This window comes from Sus scrofa, chromosome 4 (assembly GCF_054392235.1).
Source record: "Sus scrofa isolate SSC_HxYL_T2T_F1_AM1 chromosome 4, Sscrofa_HxYL_maternal_Yorkshire_Landrace_v2.0, whole genome shotgun sequence".
NCBI classification, from domain to species: Eukaryota; Metazoa; Chordata; class Mammalia; order Artiodactyla; family Suidae; genus Sus; species Sus scrofa.
In genome coordinates, this window is record NC_139386.1 from 63,854,872 (window position 1) to 63,877,500 (window position 22,629).

Consider the following 22,629-nt stretch of genomic DNA (forward strand, 5'->3'; position numbering starts at 1 on the left):
ACTACACATTCTGGAGCTTGTTTATCTACTTGTTTATTTAGTTTTCTAAAATATGTCTAACCCCATACTCTAGAGCTTCTGTCCTAATTTGCTGGCAAAACTGAGAGGGCGTTTCAGGAGTAAGGCTTCCACACTCTAGCGTAGCTGAATCTCAATCATTTACCTTAAAAAGGAAAAGCCCTGCAAAATGAGTCCACATGAAACACTGTCGCATTTGAATACAAGTTCTGAACAGTAATGCAAATAGATACTATTGTTTTTATGGAGTCGATCTTAGTGATCTTAATCTTTTACCTCTTCTGAAAAGCATTCCTTCAATAGGGAATCTTCTGTGAAAATATTTTGAGCATGGAGGTCCGACAGGAGGAGGGGGAGGCAGCCACAGCCCCTGAGCTCTTTGTTCCCAGCAGGAAGAGGCTCCCTTTGGTGGTCCCTTGTCTCCCCAACCCCCATCCTCTACCTGTCACTCTGAGTAGATGTCACAGTTCCTGCACACAGACAAACAGGCTGACCTGGCCAGGCTGCCTGACCTTGGACAAGCCTCAAATCAAATCTGGTTATTAATATTGGGGAGCGTCAAAACGCAATCTTCCAGACACTGGAGAATTGAGCCAGAAATTATGCAGGAGGCACCCCTGTCAATAAGAAGCATCAAAATGCTAAGACTTAAAAGTGTTCACCTGAGGAGGAGTTAAGAGAAACTTTTTCTTTCTTTTTTCTGTTCTGTGAATGCTATTGAGAGAAGTTTGCTCAGGGCCTTTATAGGCCTAGCTTATCTGTCCTTACACTTTCAATTATTTTTGGACTCTTTGCTTTATAAGAGTTCTTATAAGGTAATCCATTTGCAGGCAAAAGCAGATATAATTGGAAAAATATTGCCCTTTCATAGTCATGGAAGATATTTTACAAATGGGATGAAATACTTTTAATACCCTCATTGTAGTTCAATGTGCATATAATTTTAACCATGGGTTCTCCTTCTCTGTAATTGTTAGTCCCTACAACTTTCTCTCAGAACATATCCATAATCTAGGCTAAAAAGGGAGAAATATGCAAAACCATTTAACTTCCTAGGCAAATACAAAATGTGCTACAGTAATAAATGGATTACTCTTTCAAACCACTGCTAAAATTAAAAAGGAAATTTAATCTAATTTTCCTATTTACACAATCATTTCCATATTCCCAGGTTACAGGTCTCTTGAAAAGAGTTACATGCCCCTCACAATCATATCAAAATTGATCATTTGGCCAAAATCTCTTGTTACAGAGTATCAATATTTCCTGTAAAACTATATTTTGAAACTCATCATTGGAGTTCCCTCTATGGTGCAGTGGGTTAAAGGATCCAGCATTTTCTTTGCAATGGTTTGGGTCCCTGCGGAGGCACAAGTTCAATCCTTGGCCCAGCACAGGGGGTCAAAGGATCCGGCCTTGCTGCAGCTGTGGCTCAGGCCCCAGCTGTGGCTCAGGTCCCAGCTGTGGCTCAGATTTGATCTCTGGCCTGTGAACATCCATATGCCATGGGTGCAGCCACACACAAAAATAATTCATCACTAAGTTTTTGCTTAAGTAGGGACCCCAAACAATGCAACTGAAGAAAATGCATTTCTTCAAATCCTGAGAACTGTTCAGCTTCACTACAAATATTTTTTTAAGTAGTAAAATCTTTCTTTTTTCTGTGGGGAAAAAAAAGGATAATTTCTTTTGATTTTTGTTGTCTGTTATTCATCAAAAATGTTTCCTTTGAGGATACATCTGGACTAATGCATCTTTTTTTGTTGTTGTTGTTTTTTTTTTTTTTGGTCTTTTTCTAGGGCTGCACCCATGGCATATGGAGGTTCCCAGGCTAGGGGTCCAATTGGAGCTGTAGTCACTGGCCTACACCAGAGCCACAGCCACGCAGGATCCGAGCCACATCTGCAACCTACACCATAGCTCACGGCAATGCCAGATCCTTAACCCACTGAGCAAGGCCAGGGATTGAACCGCAACCTCGTGGTTCCTAGTCGGATTTGTTAACCACTGAGCCACGATGGGAACTCTTGGACTAATGCATCTTAATGATATATTTTTTGCCTAATGAACTATTCATTTGCGCTCCCTGTGAAAGTATACTCAGAGGCTTCATGCCACCAGGATGGAGACTCCATGGTATATAGAATGAAAGAATTATGTTACAGTCAACTACTCCACTCCTTCCACCTTCTGGTATTTTATATCAGTTGCTTCCTCAAGCAATACAAATCCACTGATGCTTTAATTTGTGACATTGCTAACTAACTGGTATTAACCAATGATGACTATGAAATGTCCTTGCATTTATATTGGCACAAGAAGATGATATGTCTGTCACAATAGAGCAAAATGCTCTGGGTCACACAAACATATAACACTGGACCATGTCTTTTACTTGAGCACAAACCTCCAAAGGTTTACAGTACACATACATGCATGCACACGAAAAATGATCCTTAAATAACCAAATGCCCAGGGTTCACTACAGGCAGAGCAGGAAACTTTTGTTCTGCACTGATCTACATGCATCAGCAGGACTCAAGTAACTGATCAAGTCAATCAAATTATTAGCAAAATCTTGAAATAATTCGCTTGATTTTTTTAAGCACGTTAACCCAGTGATTTTATTGGTCGGCTCTTTCACTGTGTGGGAAGAGGGATTGTTTTGTTTGGATCTTTTGTGGGAAAGAGGCTATATTGCCAGTGGGATTCAGATAGAGTTGGGCCCTGGCATTTTATAAGAGATCAAGGGTCAGCACAAAATTGATTGTTTCAAGTTGATCTATAAAAAAAGGCACTTCTTTATGAAATAGACAAAGACCCAATCTTTAACTTGCAAGTGGTTAAATGCAATAACTTTTCCAGAGCTGTGTGGTCTAACAATGTAGACTCTCTCACTTATGACACTGGGCACCATATTTATTTGCTTCTTTTTAGCACTGGTTGCCACTGTAGCTGCCAGTTCATCTGTATTAGATGCTACATTGGGAGAAAAGTACAGATAGCATTAAAATAAAATTGTCAAATGATAGACCATACAATAGACAGTTCAGTTCTCTTTCATAGACAAGATAAAGTGACATACACACATATATACACACATCCATGCCTACACAAACACACATGCGCACATACACATGCACACATGCATTTACATCCATACCTATGGCAAGAAAGAGAGAGAAAGCTGGCATAAAATAAAACTCTGAAAACAAACCTCAGAATCTGCCTTCCTAGAATAGTAAGAAAATGAAAAATTGCAGAATCATTACAGTGAGCTACAAATGAGCATGCAACCCAGCAGGCCTGTGAAAGCTGGCTCTCCTGAGACCTATAAGATTCCTGTTCAGAAAATAGACTATATATCTGCTGCCTGGGGATATCTTTGTGTACAAGGAGAGTGGATTTCTGCAACTATGATGAGGCAATGCAGGATTCCAAAAATCTACCAGAAAAGATATTCCTACAAAATTCAATCCAGGGGCCTTAAGTTTTTTGTTTGTTTGTTTGTTTTACCAACACCTGGACTCAGAGAGTGGTACTTGGGCCCAGCAATTCACTAAAGTGCTAGACCTTCAACAAAAGAGCAGGTCTTTGGTACAGAAAGAGTTTTCTTTATAAAGATCTGTCATTTTGCTTAGGAATTTTTTTTGTTTATTGCATATCAAAACAGGTCAGACTCTTGTCCTTAGAGGTAAAACAAGGAGCAAGACAGAAGGTCAAGGCCTTTCATGACTTTCTTGGACAGGGTATGCAGTATAAACAGGCTCCCACGAAGTCTCAGTGTGTGAATGGAGAAGACGCAGGATAGCAGAAGACACAGCTTTTCATCTCCGGACGCAGGAGGGACAGATGCTAATGGAGCTGAGCTCAGTACCACAACCACAAAAACACTGTCACTGCAGGCGTCTTCAGATCAATGGTGACCTTCCAAACCTACTGGTCCTGGAGTTCCCTGGTGGCTCAGTGGTTAAGCATCTGGCATTGTCACTGCTGTAGCTCTGGTCATTGATGTGGCATGGGTTCTATCCCTGGACCAGGGAACTTCTGCATGCCATGGGTGTGGCCAAGAAATTAAGTAATTAAATAAATTTTAAAAATCAATAAAGCACTGTTTTAAAAAAAAAAAACTGAGGTCCAGTGATCTTCTGATCTTGATGATCAGAATCATCCCTTTTTAAAATATTTTTTATTATAGCTGATTTACAACTGTCTGTCAATTTCTGTACCGCTGTACAGTAAAGTGTCCCAGTCACACACACACCCACACACCCACACACACACACACACACACATACATTCTTTTCTCACATTATCATCACGTTCCATCACAAGTGACTAGATAGAGTTCCCTGTGCTATACAGCAGGATTTCGTTGCTTATTCACTCCAAATGCACTAGTTTGCATCTACTAACCCCAAACTCTCACTCCATCCTACCTCCCCCCTGCCTTGGCAATCACAAGTCTGTTCTCCATGTCCCTGAGTTTGTTTCTGTTCTGTAGATAGGTTCATTTGTGCCGTATATTAGATTCCAGATATAAGTGATATCACATGGCATTTGTCTTTCTCTTTCCGACTTACTTCACTTAGTATGAGGCACTCTAGGATCATCCATTTTAAAGAAGAGATTCCCGGATGCACCCCCAGAGGTGTCAGCCTCGGAATCAGTATGATTTAAAAGTTCCAGTAGGGAGTCCAATTGTCACCTTTAGTTCATCCAAACTTCCATGCACATTAGGTACAAATCTGTCAAATGGACATGCATCCATTTCTACAATGCCTTTACACAAAAACATTCCACGACCCCCCGCAAAGTTTGAAAGTACTTGCACTCTGATCAAATCTCGCTGGTAAATAAATGCCGTTTTCTACAGGACAGCCAATATCTAGTGAATCAATTCCATTCAGCCCTGGTTACTTTTCTAAATACCTCAATACAGGGTCTCTTTCAAATTCTTCGCTTTCTTCCAAGATCAGAGGGAGAATTTGATTTACACAAATACCTACATGCTAATGACACAAATAAACATTCCAGATCAAACACAACTACTTACATTATTGGTTTATGATGGCAAATAACTATTTCTTTGCCTAATATGTGACTATGTGTTTAATGCTTGTCTCCTCCACTAAACTTCAAGTTCCACCAGAGGAAGGCCCGTGTCTGTCTGGTTTGATGCAATATCCTTACTCCCCAGCACAAGGCCTGACAGAGTGGGCTCTCAGTAAATGAATAAATGACATGATTGGTCAAATAAGTAAATAAAGCACAGGGGATGCAGAAACGTTGTTCAGTTACTTCTCTATATGTGATTATTACCCTGCTTCCTGTTTACAAGAAAAATACATAAACATATATTTGCAGATTAAACAAAACAGTGGAAAAATCTGAAACCTGATATATACATGTAACTACATCAGCAATTCAAGATGAGATACTTGTTAAAGCTCAGAATAAATTCAGCTCTGAGAACCACAGATGTGATTACGTGTAGACCAGATCTCCACTTGACCGTTAAGTTAATGCTGACTTTCTAATCATTGTGGTAACTCAGAACCCATTTTAAAGATGAAAAAATTGTGGTATCTGCCAAAAGGCAGAGGCAAAATTAATGCCAGACACAGAAGCTTTAAACATCATTTTTCAGCTTGTGTGAGCGCCACCGACTACTACGCATTTGCAAATTCACACTTGGCCGACTTGAAAACTGGTATTTAAAAGTGTAATACACAGTTCCCTTTTCTGTGGGCAAACTTCTAAGAAAGAATGGATATTGAATTTAAAGCACATAAAAAGACACACAAATAGTTATTTTCTCTGAGCTATATTTACCCATTTTCAAGCTGATGAGTGTAGCTACATTCCTCTTCAAAGCAAATTTCAATTGAAGGCCAATTGGAGGGAGAAAGTTAAGAATGGCTTTTCAGGAATGACAAGTCCTAGATATAATAGTGTAACCAAGTGCACTCAGAGAAATTAAAAAGGAAAGTGTCTTACCCGTAATAAGAAAAGCAGAAGTCATCTCCAAGTACAAAAAACATTGGCAACAGAGGAGATGTGCTGACAAGACACCAGTAATATTTTCCACAGAGGAGAAAAGCTTTCATCTCAGAATACATTTTCAAAGCTATTTTTGTACCTTAATTAAGATCTACAGAACTCACTGGAGTGTTTTTTTCCTCCATTTACTAATATATTAACTAAGGCACAGAAAGGCTTGCCAAAAACCACATAAGGAGTGAGAAAGTTGGTTGGATGCTTGTTTAAGACAGAAAATGCCTAACTCTCCTTTTAAACTTTTCTTGAGTTACAGAGAGTTGCAGGAAGATGGATGTGCAGATCTTCCACCGCCTTTCTCTGAGACATCACCCCACACCCCCTCTCCGCCACACTCCCGCAACAGACTAATAATGGGAGGGCATCTGAAGTGATACCCATCTTGTCAAGGAGCATTAAGCTCAACTCATCAGTGTTCCTAGACATAAGTGCCAAAATAGTCATCCAGTCCTTCAGTCTCACTGTGTTTCACCCTCAAGAAAGCAGCCCCAGAGAGTCTTTTAGCTGGAGATAATACGGGGTTTATCATGTTTTCTTGCGTAATTTTTTTTTCCTTAAAAACTTTCTCCATAGTAAGACAGAAAGAAGAAATTATGCAATGTTATGTTCCAACAGTAGGAACACCGGCAGTCCCAACCCTGACCTCACTCCATCCATGTCAATAAGCTTTAGGCAGATCAGGAGGTCTCTGGAAATGGAAAACATCAAGGTCATTTACAATTGCTTGAATAAAAAAGGATGGTGCCTGAAATAGACCATTTTATCACTGATTCATTAGACTGGCGATTAGAAACAAGTACGTTTTTATATCTCCAAAAAGGAAAAAGTCCTTCTAGTTAGCAAAAAAAGCACCACATAATATTTCACTTGCTCTACAGCTTTACCGCTCTGAAAACACAAAAATCATGCTCACAAAACATCACAAGGTGGGGAAGGGGAGGCAAGAGAGGGAGCATACTGAAATATACTCTTACTGTGCTTTAGTTTTCAACAATGGGATACCTTCTTTTACTTGTGTGGAAACAAATAACCACTTTATCAAAGTTCTGCAAGGCAGGAATCTAATTTCGTCCTTAAATACCACAGGAAATCTAAATATTAACTTTCGAGATGACACAGAGGAGTAAACATGGCTAAAATGTGTTATATAGAGTACTAAAAATGTCGCTACAAACTTCTGGAACTCAGAAAAGCTGTTAACAGGGACAATTCACAAGGGAAAATAAAGCACAGATAAAAAGTATTGTATATTTTCTTCTGACACCTGGGGAGTTTCTTGAGGACAGGAGCTGCCTCACATACCCTCTGGGTCGGTTTTACTCCCCACTGAGGACCAGCACAGCACAATGAGGACAAACCAGCTTTTGTGTTTTGCTAGAACATCAATCTAATGAAAGGTGTTTGCGTAATTTCCAATTTTTCATTCTTACAAGTATGGAGAATTCAGTTCATAAATATTTTTTGAAGAAGAGTGTATGAACCAGATAACGGTTTACATCCTGAAAGAAAAAGAACTAAAACCTACATACCGTTATCCGTGATTTTTCTTTTTTTCTTTTCTTTTTTTCGGCCACATCCATGACACATGAAAGTTCCCAGACCAGGGACTGAACCTGTGCAGCCTCCAAGACAATGCCAGATCCTTAACCCACTGCACCACAGTGGGAACTCCATCAGTAATTTTTCTAATTTGCCATCCCTCACTACCCCATGCAGAAGTTTCTAAATCTCTCTATCCATTTCATCTTTGCTTCTTTTCTTCCCCTCTCAGAGGAGGTCCTTCTCAAAGATCAGCTGTTATACTTAACATTCTTACATCCATGTGCTTCTGCCACAAAGCCTTCCTTTCTAGGCATCCTTCTCAATGTATCTTCACTGCAACAAAGCATCCCTTTTAAGACTATGGGTGCTGGAACCAATCCAAGTTCAAATCCTGACTTGGTTGGCATGGCTACCACTTCTGTGACTTTGGATAAATGGGTTAAGCTTCCACTGCCTTATCTTCAAAATGGGCACAATGATAGTGCCTACCTAAAAGTTTGCTGTTAGAATCAAATGAGTTAATATATTTAAAGAATTTAGAAGATTATCTGCCACCTAGGAAGTGCTCAATAAACGTTCATAAATTAATTTCCTTGTTGGACTTGTTGGCCATGGAGCAGAAGATGAATAAGGAGCATTAGAAGGATGAAAAACATCTATAACATTCTTTAAAGAAAAGGAGAAAAGGAGCTGACCAGGTACAAATAAGAAGTAACCAGCAGGTCCAGTTAATATTAGTGATTGCCATTCCAGGAATTCTACTCCTGGGTATAAACCTAAGAGAAATGAAAACAATGTCTACCACATAAACCCAAATATTCATGGCACCATTATTTATGATAGCCAAAAAGTGAAAATAACTCAAATACTCATCAACAGATGAGAAGATACATAAAATGTTGTTTATCCAAACAATGGAAATTCCATAATGAAAAGGTAAGAAGTATTGATTCATGCTACAATATGGATGAATCTCAAAAAAACACCATGCTAAGTGAAAGAGGCCAGTCACAAAGGGCCATATATACTATGATTCCATAGATATGAAATGTCGAGAATAGGCAAATCTATATAGACAGAAGGCAATGAGGGGTTGCCTAGGATCAGGCCAGGGGAGATTGGGATTTTTGAAAGGAGAGGGAAATGGCACAGGATTTCTTTCTGGAGTGTCAAAAACATTCTAAAATCAATGGTGTGATGGTTGCATAACTGCGACTATTTTTAAAAACATTTAGTAGGAGTTCCTCTGTGGCACAGCCGGTTAAAGACTCAGTGTTATCACTGCTATGGCACGGGTTTGATCCCTGGCCAGGGAATTTCTTCATGCCGCAGGTGCGACCAAAAAATAAAATAAAATAAAAAGTATTGAATTGCATGCTTTGAATGGGTGAATTTTGTTGTATATGAATTATATCTCAATAAAGCTGTTGCAAAAAAAAAAAGCAGCAAAGCAAAAGACAGTGGCCTCAACATTTGTTGCGCTGCCCATCTGGTAGGTTTTGTAGCATTTAACTTTAGTTCTTTCCTTTTCTAATCTAGAACTGATTTCTAGAAACTTTTATTCACATTTTCCTATAAAATTTCATGCTTAATTATTGAGGTTGCTGTCTCCTTCCATCATTTTCCCACCATGGATATCTGACAGTTGATCCATTTAAGAAGATATTTGCTTTGATTATCTAATGCTCTGAATTTCAAGGACAATTTTGAATCTAGGTGTCTTGTATCTGTTGTGTCTTTCAGACAAAGAAAAGAACAGAGTACTAATTAGATAAGTATTAATTCGAGAGAGCCTTTGCTTTGAAAGATAACTTTTCAAAAAGTGCTTAAGCCTTTGAAAAAAGATACCTGCCCCAACGGTGGTGCCTTCTGTGAGGGGAAAGAGGCTTAATGTGCCCCCAAGTTTGATGAGGCCATTTACCTCTGGAACACCTATCACTTTTACCAAATCATATCCTGTTCCCTGAACCTTTGATTAGTCAAGTGTACATACAGAACTGATTTCAGCGCTTGTTGACGAGTCTTGCACAACCTCATCAAAGTTTTATTATCTCCAGGCCCTGAGAACATGTACAATGTGCAGGAAGAGATTTCTGCGATCTACTTCAAAACAAAATAAGGGAGCATTAATGATTAAATCATAATCTTCATTGGTTTTTTTTTAAAGTAAGCCTTCATATACTGTATTCTCACTCCTACACTCGCCTCCCCACACACACAAGCACATGCGCACATGCACACCATTTGTTCTAGGGTTTGAACAAAATAGGTATAAGCAGGCCTCTCAGGATCTGTACTGAAAACATCATATTCGCATTTTTGCCTTTTTAACCACCAAACACATGAGACCTGAGTATATCTACATTCTTCTACACCCACTGATAAAGAATTAAATGGTTCATTTTTGGAAAAGTGTTAACAGACTTTAAAAAAAATCAATTGCAATGTATTTCTGTATCAGTGGTTTTCCAATAAACTATGAAGCCATTATATTTAAAGGGGTAGCCACAGTTCTACAGAAAGAAAAAAAAAATGACCTAGTCCATGCTACAGGAACTTACAGTAAATATTACACCTGAGAGTCTATTTTGAAACATGCATCTAGGTAAATGCTGAAAAAATTAAGCAACTAGAAAGAGATTTTTGCATTTATGATTAAAGATTCTGATTCTATTGCTGTGTTCATGAACACTCTAAACACTGAATAATTGTTTATAAGGGCCATCTTAATTTTGCTAATATTTAAGGAATAAAGAGAGCCAAAGATTTTATTTCCTTGGAAAAAGTTATTTATGAACTCCCCTTGGATCTATTTTTAAGGAATTTGTTTATGAGCTTGGGGAGTAATTTTCTCAGGAAATAGTCATCATGGAAAATCTCAGTATAATTGTTGCATCCAAATGTGTTTTTTAATTACTTAATTGGATAATAAAAAAATAAAACACACCAGAACTTGCTTTCAGTCAAATTACTTCTCAAAAGATGTTGAGGGGTTTCTGTTGAAAAAGTAGTGAGAGTTATCATATAGTAAGTAGGAGAGAGGAGAGTTTTCTCCTTTCCCAAGTATTGTGTAATGTAAAGTTACCAAATAAAATCAATTCTGAGAGTTATAGTCCACTGTTTACATAATTGCTATTTTAATACGTTAATCTTATTTCAAGAAAACAAAGCTCTTCATTTGGTGTAAATTTGGGAACTGTTGTCCCCCTCTAGCACATCTGGTGTCACCTACTGTGTTAGTGGTAAGTACTGAATATATGTTGAGTTTAAAGAAGATACTTTTCTTTTTTTTTTTTTTTTTTTTTGCTTTTGCTTTTTAGGGCCACACCCATGGCATATGGAGGTTCCCAGGCTAGGGGTCAAATCAGAGCTGCAGCTGCCAGCCTACACCACAGCTACAGCAACGCAGGATCCTTAACCCACTGAGCAAGGCCAGGGATCCAACCCGCATCCTCATGGATACTAGTCCGGTTCATTTCCACTGAGCCATGACGGAAACTCCTAAAGGAGATACTTTGTAAGCTTACACTCTTCCAGAGGTGATGGCCATTAGGCTTGCTCCCCAATTTCCTCCAACTGAACAATGAATAACCTGAGGCCCTAAGGACCTAGGCTGGGGTTCTTTTCAGGCCTGTCAAAGGAATAGACGTACTTAAAGTCTTTGAAAGATGCTGCCCCTCATGATTATTAAAGTGTCCTCACATACTTTACACACACTCACTGTTGGCGTTGGGAGCTTCTCTATGGCTAATACGTCTGTCATTTGGGAGCTAAGACTATTCTTGCTTTCCATTAAAAGAATATTCCGTTAATGAATGCAGTCGACCGCAGTAGTGTCAATAGCAGAGAATTTCTGCAGGATTGGTTGCCAGATTTAGGAAGGCAAGCATATCTAAGTAAAGTCAAAGCAAACGGTCCAAAAAAGATTTGGGCCATTTCACTGGAGTCATTAGAAAACTTTCGAGATGGAGAGAGAGAGGAAGGGAGTGCAGTAGAAACATATGGTGGAAAGAAAATTCCCTGGAACATTGGCACTAAAATGGATCAAAGTAAGAAGTGAAAGAGAAAAGTTAAGAAATAATAATAATAATTCAAAACAAGATTTTTTTTAAAAAAATGCTGGATAGGAAGCAAATAACTAAGACTTCCTCCAGGAGTTTGCAGGAAAAAGGGAAAAAGAGACTCAGGTTCTGGAAGGAAGTAGCCTGTGCTTTACTTGATACTGGGTAGGAAGTTAAATGCTTAGGGAGGCACATTCCCCCCTTCAGGTCAGCAGGGTACCATTTAGTACATTACTGCTGAAGTACCCTGGTGACCTGAATGAATTAATGCAGCTTTCAAAGGTGCTTAACTTGCAAGCACTGAGAGCTCAGGCACTAGAATTGATAAATATTCTATTAGTTCTTTCTATTTAATATACCAAACACCCCAAAATGCCAGTAAAAGGAAGTTTCTTTAAAGTGAAAGGATTCTGTTGTGACAGGAAACAGTCAGGTAGCAACTGTAACCAGCAGTATCTCCCTGCAGCTTGGAGATGCCCCAACAGGTGTGTAAGTTCATCATTCCAGTTGACTGCATTCCTACATTCTCCAGCTTTTATGTTACATCGCACCTGCCACATCTTTAAGGGAATCTGTAACTTGAAGGAATAAGAAGTAGGCTCCAAGATAACTCACCCTCGACAAAACTGTTATTTGCCTCTGCAGCTCCCAGCCCTTTTCCTACTTTTCCAATCCCCGCTCTTCTTATCCTCAAGCATAGCAAAACACGTTCCTTAGCCAAGCCTCATGCTGGAGACAAGGGCTTGGGTTGAGAAGAGGCCAGGGTGAGAAACTCAGCATGGATGCTTACTCTCTGTGAGGACTTGAACAAGAAATTTTGCTCTAAATCTCAATTTCCTTAGATGTCAAAATGGGAACAATAACATAAAACTGAAAATTGAATGAAATAATGCACATGAGATGTTTAACTCATTACGATTGTTTTCAGTATGTTCTCTGTTCAACAACTGGTACCGTTTTAAGAGGTGATAAATGGATAAGTCAATTATTAATATGGTTTCACTGACAACAGACAATCTGGCATCAGAAGAAGGGTACTTGGGGTAAGAGTCTTCCCATTAGCTCGCAAATCATGTAGAGACAGTTGACTGCCAACTCCATCAATAAATAAGGCTCTTCTTGACAAACAATCATGGACAAAAAATTCAGTACTTTAAAACGTGTAAAGCTTTCCTCCCAAATAGGAATTAAGCAATACAGTAGTAGCTCATGTCTTTATATCCTCAGCCCTGCATTCCACTCATTTTATCAGCAGATATCCAGGGACAAAAATTCTTCAACCCCAGCCTTCCTCTACACTACTCCTTAAAAACCAGTTAATCAGAAAATATATCAGAGTTCTTGCCATGGCTCAGTGGAAACAAATCTGATTAGGATCCATAAGAACGTGGGTTCGATCCCAGGCCTCGCTCAGTGGGTTAAGGATCCAGCATTGCCATAAGCTGTGGTGTAGGTCACAGATGTGGCTCGGATCTGGTGTTGTTGTGGCTGTAGTGTAGGCCGGTGTCTACAGCTCTGATTCAATTCCTAGCCTGGGAACCTGCATAGGCCACAGGTGTGGCCCTAAAAAAACAAAAAGGAAGAAAGAAAAAAAGAAAGAAAATATAACCCTAACTTTTATTCCTTAAGCGTCAAGGAGACAGAAGTGTATATTCTATGCTTTCTAATATTTCCAATGACAGAAGGCTTTAGGAAAATCTGTGCCAATAAAGTATTGAGAGTAAGGTCTCAACACATATTTCTATTTACATGTACATATTTTATATACATAAGTATTATATTTAAAGCTGCAAAAGTAGTTTTCCTTAAAAACAGGAAAACTAGGAGTCCCCAGTCTGGCGCATTGGGTTAAGAATCTTGACTGCAGCAGCTCTAGTCACTGCAGCAGCATGGGCACCATCACTCGGTTGGCACAGGGGGTTAAAGGATCTTGGTGTTGCCTCAGCTGCAGCAAAGATCAAAGGGGCAGCTCAGATTCAATCCCTGGCCCAGGAACTTCCATATGCATAGGTGCAGCCATAACAAAAATAAATAGGAAGCCTAAAATATTAATACAATATTATAAAAATGAGTGAAATGAAATGTCGCCACATAAAATTGTTATTATCTGTGATAGTAACAGAACTGTCATGACAATAATTTACCTTCAAGCAGAATTCTGACCAACAGCATTGTAGACTGAACTCAGAAAGATTCTCAAAGCGCAAACTAAAGTAGCATCCTGGATCCAGAAGGGAATTAACTAAAGTTGTAATCTGACACATTTTGCATTGTTTAGTAAATGGCTTTCTTCTTTGTTTCTAGGCAATGCATCCTTAGTGCCACTCTCATATTTAGAGAACATTAATGGTCCAACTGATAGAAAAGCTCTCTTTCACTTTGAAATCCCACCATAACTGTTGCCTGAAACTGATTGACAAAGTCTTGCAATGCAGGAAAGCAATAAAAGTCAGCCAAGACTTGCACGTGACATTGTTCTACATCTACTGATGACCCAAGAAAGCAGACACACTTGGTCTTTTGACTAACCCTTGTTGAAAAAAAAAAAAAAAAAAAAAAGGGAGCTTTTGAGGGCTAGTATATGGATTCAATGCTTCATTTGATGAATGTCCCTGCCACACTGGAAGAACCGAGTGAGTGAGGAAGCATCACCTTAGATGGTTTGTATCCTTTCATATTAATGGGACAGAACCTCCATAAACAGGGACATTTTAAAACCTGACCCAAAGTTAAGTGCTCAAGGAATGTTTCTGTATTTATTAAAAGTAAACTTGGATGTCATTTGGGTGTTCTGCAAACAGAACATCAATCACCACATTCCTTCTAGGCTGCAGAATCTGTGAAGATGTTTCCTAATGGGTTCTTGGGGGCTGCGCCTCCATGGTTGTTCTTCTTTTGAATAAATCACATCATCGTAAGCTCTCTCAAAGTACACTGACAATTTTGGGGTGGGGGAGGGAAGTGCCTTTGAAGGCTTGAATTATCTGAATAATGAACAAATCTCCACGTCTAATTGAACTCAGCCTGAGCAGAGGCTCAGACTCAAAGCAAACTTGGTAAAGCATTTCCAGTAGAACTCAGGCAGGCCAGATGTTCTGGAAGCAGAACCGCCGTCATTATGCACATGCCAGCTCCTCCTCACTCCACCCCGGGCCAAGACCCTTTCAGCAGCGGGAGGCCTGCTTAACATATGACTCTGGCCGCCTTATGGCATGGCATCTCAGCACCCATCTGAACATTGCAGCGATCTTACACCAGCTCCACCGAAGGGGACTGTTACTCAGAAGCCAGAGGAATATGCAAGGAGGGCATGTTGATTTCTGTTGTCTCAGGAATGAGGGATTTACTGCTTTGGGTTAAATCCAACGGTACCTACGCTTCACATGAGATGGAATGAGCACAAGTTACACCAAAAGGGTAACATAAATCCTAAGGTATGAGTGGACATGGTCCTGAAGTGAAGTGAACGGCAGTGCCAGAGGGTAGAAGTGTGTGTATGTGTGCGCATATGTGTAAGGAAGTGAAGGAAGCTCTTAAGGTGGGGCACGGCCCTACCACGTCTCCATCGTTGATGTAACTGTTGCCCTCTCCCCTCACACATCAGAAATTCATGCAGATGAAGTAGTCCCTGTAAAACCAAAAGCACCCTGGGAAAGACCTGCCAGTCATTTATACCCTTGAATGCGCGCACTACTCTGCTCTTGTGAAAAGGCTCCTCTCCCCCTTAATTACAGGAATGCTAGTTTTCTTGGGGGAATTAGCTGGGCAATCTTGCAATACAGAGAAGATATAGGTAGGAGAAAATGCAAGGACTTCAGCAAAAGGGAAAAGAGTCTAACGGTGTGTGCCTGACGTGCAGGCAGAGGGTAGCACTAGTTAAGGAAAGACGTGTGAAAAATAAAACAGGAGGGTTCCTGGTGACACGCTTTGCTTTCTCTAAATTGAGTTGGGGTTTGTTAACAATTGCACACTAAAAACCATTTTATCTATCCTGACATGGATGTAATAAGTTGCTAATACCTGGTCTAAAGTAATCCTTCTAGAGATTAGCATGTATGTATGCATCTATATCTATCTACATAGAGATATATCTATATATCTCTTCAGATACATTATATATATCTTGTATATATGTATATATATTATGTACACATAATATATATATGTATTATGTATATTATGATGTTATTACATATGTTTGAACATATGCATGTATTAGGTATATATATGTATATATTATATTATATGCATGTAATTTATATATTATGCATGTATATATTATGTATATGTATGGTATTACATAAGTATGCACACATGCATGTATTATATGAATATGTATTATATAATGTATATGTATGTATATTATGCACTTATGTGTTATATATGTATTTATGATAATGCATATGCGATATATATAATGTGTATATTATGTACCTGGAAAGGTAGAAATTTTTGACCATTTTTTTCCTACTGGAATACAAAGAGGCTTCTCAGCTCACAATGTAATGTATATTTCTCACCATGTGAATGCAGTGAGAATGTCCACATTTGTGCTGGAGTAGTTGAGTTCTAACACACGCTGTGCTTCAGCAAATGTCAAGCTTAAAAACAGAAGGAGACGTAGTAGATTGGGCTGGCCAATTACACTGCGATCTGAAAACACCAGTGATTTATTAGTTGCTGTTAGCTAACCAGCTGATCTCTGCTTGATCTGTGTATTTATTAGTTATAAGTATTACGCAAGCATGTATTGTTCTACCACAGAAACTGTTTTTTCAATCTCTGCCTTGTCTTTTTATATGAGAATACAACAGAATAATTTGAATCGTGATTACTTTTTTGCAAAGTAAATCTGGCACCTGGAATTAAATTTCACACTGCATTTCAACCTTGAAAGGAACAGAAATCTGAAACTAATACAAAAAGTTCAAAAATTTCCATATTCAGGTTAATGTTTAGCAACAGAAAAGAATAACTTTTGTTTATCTCTGAAAACAGCTTTCTTCATCTAAACAAATGACTAGAATAAGATTAAGAAAAACCTGTTTTGGTTTTTCAGATCCACACACATATTCCAATTTCCTTTTGCACAATGACTTTTATGCAAATGGGTACCACACAATCTCCTGACCTCTTTTACCATCACACGGGGACAATGACAGTTCAATAATTGAAATGGTACATATCTGGTATATTTGATTTTAAATTGCAAAGTTGGACTCGGGCCTATTGAAATGAAAATGCCTGTGATTCTTTGTTAATTCCAACCTGATCGGGTTATTATTTCCTGCCACTAAAAAAATAAATAAAGCAAAAAAGGCAGGTGAAGCTAATTATTCCATTTTTTGTTTCCTTGCCACATACTTTGACCAATGTGGTTTCTCGCATTCTCTTCTGTGACCCTCCCCCACACCTTGATTTTAGTTCTTAACCCGGATTCTTTCATCCATAACATGGATAATGAGAAAACTCCAAAAATGTTCCTTGGGGAAATGTTACACTAAAAGTTACCTAGGACTAAATCCCATGTGTCTTCCTTTGCTCACCATGGAGATGAGAGATTCACTCACTGCCCTCAGCCAATCTGAAATCCAAATATGAAAACAGCCTTATGGAATTCAGACAGACTCATCTCCTTCAAAACTAGCACATGCAGAAAGGAAAAAAAAAAAGCTAGTATAATTAAGCTTTTGACTTTGAACCAGCAAAGCTATGAACACCTCACTTAAATATACATATATTATAAAAGCAGCTGGAGCACAAGCGTGAAGAGTGAATTTGCATGCCCTGCATAGGACGGTGGTCAACCAATCAGCTGGCCAGAAAAATCTCAGCTATTTTTTTTTTTTTTTTTTTTGGCTGAAGCATGTAGTGGCTCCACCTGGGATCTCAGTTCTCAGACTGGGGATTCAACCTGGGCCACAGAGGTGAAACTGCCGAATCCTAACCACTAGACCACCAGGGAACTCTCTTGACCATTCTAAGGCAAGAATAAGGTAAAATGTAAATCTGAAATATTGTCAAAGTTTTACTTGTTCTCCCTCAGTCTGAATGTGTAGCACTAAGTGGTTTTCATTCTCTTTTTCTGGACACTTTAGAAAAAGATTGAGATCATTTAGGGGTAGACCCCACTGTGATGCATTTTTTTTTTTTTCTTTAGCTAAGGGTTGGAAGTAAAGTTTTTTTTAATGTATTTCTCAGTTTATGCATGGGTCCATTATTCATCCTATAGATATATATTGAAGACTCATTATGTGAGTATCAACTGACACAAATTTGTAGAAGATGCAAAGGCGTGAAATGAGAAAAATATAATCAAATCTAATAACGTGGTTAGCTGAGAAACACTGTTTTGACATTATACACACACACGCTTTAGCTTGCAACACTGACTACAGCTATCGATGCACTCAGTACTTTTTAATCTCACTTAAAATATACTTTCCAGACATTAAAAAAGAAGATTAAGGGCAATCTTCGGTTTTATTTTTTCGTTTGAATTTCCTAGCCCAAATTTGTTTCACCATTAAAATTTCTGGAGGGAGAAAATTCAAAATTGAATAGTACTTTAGAGCTTCAGAGAAGTCTGCTTGAAGAAATGAGTAAGCTTTTCTTAATAAAACAAAATTCCTTTTTAAAAAAATTCTAAGGAAAATAACACTGCCAAAAAAACGAATGCGGCTTTGTTTGTTTTTGCAGTCATCGTTAGCAATAGACATAAAGGTATTCTTTTTTGGAGCCCATATGGAAAGATCATCAACACATTCTGCCTCTGGGTTCTTTGCCAAAATACCATAACCCACAAGCCTTCTACCTTAAACATGAAAGGAAAGGTGTTGTTCTGGTCAAATAAAGAAATAATTTTTACTAGCATACGTCTAATGTTAAAGCTGCCTAAATCCTGCCAAATACATTAAAACAACATCTGTAAAACAGATTTTCATTAAATTGATCAGTTTCGAGTTAAGCAGCCAGGCAGATGATGCTTTTAAGCTACCCCCTAACCTTTAACCTTTAACCTCCTTAAACTCGAATAAGGACACACACTTCTTTGAGGTAATACTGCTTCAGGATGACAATGCAAGAGGTAAAGTGGCCTATTCAAATCGCCCTGACACATCACCACGCATAGAGTGTTAGGAATCAATCTGTTGTCAATGAGGAGAAGAGCTGTTTTCTCCCAGCTCTGTATTTGTCTTTTAACTGCTACTTGTCACTTTCCCTTAAAGTCTGAATAATTCACGATGCAAAATGATGTAAATTAAACTCCTAATGAAAATGAATTTTATATAGGCGATTATTGTCTAGTCATTAACTCAGACACTATTTTAAGTCTAATTTTCATATTTTAGCCATATTAGAAGCCATCATTTCTTTTTTCCAGGCCTAGGCCAATTTGTTAGGGTCTCATTTAAAAGCAATTAATGTTACTTATGAAGCAATTTTATTTTGCCGACACAAGCCGACCAAGCTTGCTAATATCCTCATTATGGCACTTGAACATCCTCTGTCTCTGCCTCACACGGTTTGTGTAAATCAGTTTAGAGATGGCACCCTCAACACATTGCTCTTCTGGAGGGTTTTTTCCCTAGTTCCTGCTAGAAAGAATGAATACTCTGTGAAGGAGCCTAATGCAAAAGAATAGAGTTCAATTGCCCAATACCAAGTTTCAATGGCTCAAATATTTCTCTCTTCAATCTTTTTAAATTCAAGATAAGTTTGTTCAAAGTGTGTCTTTATTTGTTGGCCTGACCATTTTTAGACCAGACACCTCAACGACACTTTGGTTTTTAAGAGAGAAGCAGATGAAGAAGATTGGGAGAAGTAAATGTGTATATGACATAATATTTTTAAGGTAAGGGTACAATACAGCTTTTGGTTCTGGGATCTAAAGCTCTCTCTGCTTTCAGACCCTCTTTATAAGCAAGTTTTATCTCATCTGGTTGTTATACATTCAAAGACAATATCCAACTCTCCCCAAAAAGGAATTTCAAGGGTCACCCCTGGCATGTAGCAAATTGCTCTGCAGAGAGTGAGGCAGGTCAATCTATGCTCGTGGAAGGAATGGATAAACTTCATACACACATACGCACATGTAAATAATCGTCAAACAATAAAATTAAATAACCTTTCCTGAGAAAATAAACAGTAATGCTCTACCCTTCTTAAGCTTCTCACAGGAGATTAATAAAACAGAAAAATCTGTACATTTATATCTTCTATTCACGACATGTTAATTTAAAGTGTTAGAGGAGCTCCGTGAATATAAACACAGTTCATGAATATTCTATATAGCTCCCAGGGTCGAGATCTATTATTTATACAAACAATGTTTTTTTTCTTTTTTTTTTCTCCTCGGTATTCTAAAAGTTTTAATAGGTCAGGTATCAACAGAAGAAAAGTTGACAATTGAACGGCTGTCAACTGTTGCTGCAAACGCTATGAATTATCATACAATTAATCTGTTATATTATATTTTCAATACCATCAACTTAGAAGCTTTCCATTTTACATTAGGGCCTGTACTCCCCTAAAACTGTGTAACCCAAATCTAATGCTTTCATTATTGATCCACAGAGAGCAGATATCACAGAAACAATGTTACAAATTCTCACACCAAGTCTTCAGGTTTTCACAGCTCAGTACATCAATCCAGCATTTGAACTTCAAGAAACAGCCCAAACAAACAGTGGCAGGCCAACCCAAATAAATATTCCAGCACCTGAGATAGCCACAGTCTGCTCTTTTCGTGGTCTGTTTACAGTTGGAAAGAATATGAGAAGAACCGGAGGTATTATAATCCCTGGTTGATTCCTGATAGTATAGTTATCACTGATTTCTAGTATAAATCAATAGATAACACTTGCAAAATGGATTTTGTAATCATATTTAGAGCTTGTTACAATGACTAATGGTTTGCAATATTTCCTGAATTTTAATATCCTCTAGACAAAAGAAGTTTTTAATAAGTTACCAAGTTATTCATCATAGAAATGAATCTGTTACATTTGTACATGAACCAAGACAATCAAGCCAATCCAGTAAACAAACTGCAGAAAATAAATTAACCAGTAATTAGGGTTCAGAGAAAGGGAAGACAAAGTAGGTAACAAATGATGTTCATCCTTTGCACGTGTTCATTACATCTGCATAGTTTTTTTGCCTCCTAATATAAAGACTCTATTTGCCATTTAATGAACATTTTACCTGTGCCACACCCATGCAGGCAGTGGGGAGTGGGGGAGGACTACTGGAAAGTCAGGCAAAATAACAACAGAGTGAAGTAGAAGACTTTCAACCGATACTAAGGGACAGGGTATTTACTCAATACCACTAGGAACTTATAGGAAAAAAAGCAAAAACAAAAACATCACACATGATGTTTGGATCATCATTGTTTGTCACCAGACAAAAGATGATGGACTCACAAGGTAGCACTGTTTTTGTCCCCTGCTCTCTAGAACCACTAACACTTAGCCAAGACTGATGCTATGTTGTTATTGTTGTTTTCGATCAATCAATAAAAGAGGTTTAAAAGTACTATTTTCTATATGAAAACAGAAAAGTGTTATTTATGTCAGGGCAACCAGTAATCAGACCCACTGAGAGAGGTGTAAAAAGGACACGGGGCAAATCTTTTAAGTAAATTCTCCAATTCCATCTATTTCAATAGGCTATGTTTTTTTGTCCTGTAAAGCTGAAACTGTGGATCTTACCCTTTTCTCTCTCTCTCTCTCTCCCCCTTCATTTACAGATTTCTGCTCCAAGCTCAGAAACAGTTAATTCCCTCCTCTACTCTGCGCCCACGGAAATGGATGTCACTGCTTACCTTGTAGAGCTTCAGGGCCGCCTCGTGCCTGTGATTGGTGGTATGCAAGCGTAATTTATCCACACTGTTGGTGTAGTAGTCACAGGCGTTACATTTTAGGTGCACGGGGTTGCCAATGGCAATGCACTTCAGCCTCCACTCATTGCTTTTGCCCCCTTCTTTAATGTGAGCCACCAGTTGATATTTCTGCATATGTTTATCAGTCTTGCAGTGGAGCTGGAAGTTGGCTTTGAGCTGAGTGTTGTAGTTACAGAGCTTGCACTGGTAGATATCTCCAATTACAGCCCTCCATTCCTCTTCAGGGAGAGAGCGCTCACTGCTCACATGCACGCTTAGGGCCTCCAGGCTGTCAGAGGTGAATTTGTTGCAAACAGCACACTGGAATAGCTTCAGCGCTGGGTCACTGATATAAGGTGACAGCTCTCCTGCAGTAAGGAGGGACAGGTCATCACCCATTAGCTGACCACTGGCAAGCCGGATTTCAGGCGGCAGCTCATTATTTACTACAGGAAAAGAAAAATTAAAAGGAAAAATAGAGACTAGAAAACACAGCACACACAAAGGAATCTGTAAAATAAAGTCTTGACAAGGAATGTGCTTTCTCTAGAGCTTACACTATAAAAAGCTGTAATAGGATTGAATCAGGATCAATTACAATCATCCCTTTCAACTTCTAAATTCCCTCATCAGATAGCTTTAATTACTCCTACTGGGCATGATGTCATTCTGAAATTTGTATTTTCGAGGGCAGGAAAGCTGATCAATACCATAACAAAACAGTCACGTGCTTGCAACCTAAGCGCCTAGATGATAAACTTCCATGAGCACTAATTGTTATTTCGCAATTTGTCTGAGAGCTTGATGAGATTTGGCTAATACTGGATGTGTGCCTGTAATCTACTGCCAAATATCTGGGATAAGGTAATGGTATTACTGTTAGCTTAATTATCTTCAGTCACAGACATTAAAATGTTTTGCAAAAAATATTTAATGAAAACTAATGGCATACCCTTTTGAAGCTCAAGTTTGATAGGTTAGGGCACAGTTGCCAAAATGGAAGCTATAAACCTCATGAGGTATCACTAAGGATGGCAGGTAATTAATGCAAATTAGCGTTAT

General features: G+C 38.6%; 1 protein-coding gene across 8 annotated transcripts in view; it reads right to left on the minus strand.

The window, feature by feature from the left end:
• Window positions 1–22,629, minus strand: part of ZFHX4 (zinc finger homeobox 4) — a 190,990-nt gene that overhangs the window by 142,674 nt on the left and 25,687 nt on the right. For 4 of the 8 annotated variants that reach the window (XM_085021210.1, XM_021089181.2, XM_085021211.1 and 1 more), the window contains exon 3: window positions 21,511–21,935. In XM_085021210.1, coding sequence (XP_084877336.1) covers window positions 21,511–21,935 — 425 coding nt within the window. Of the gene's footprint in view, window positions 1–21,510; window positions 22,014–22,629 lie in introns of all 8 variants that reach the window. The other 4 variants (XM_021089180.2, XM_021089177.2, XM_085021207.1 and 1 more) reach the window with 1 other exon arrangement.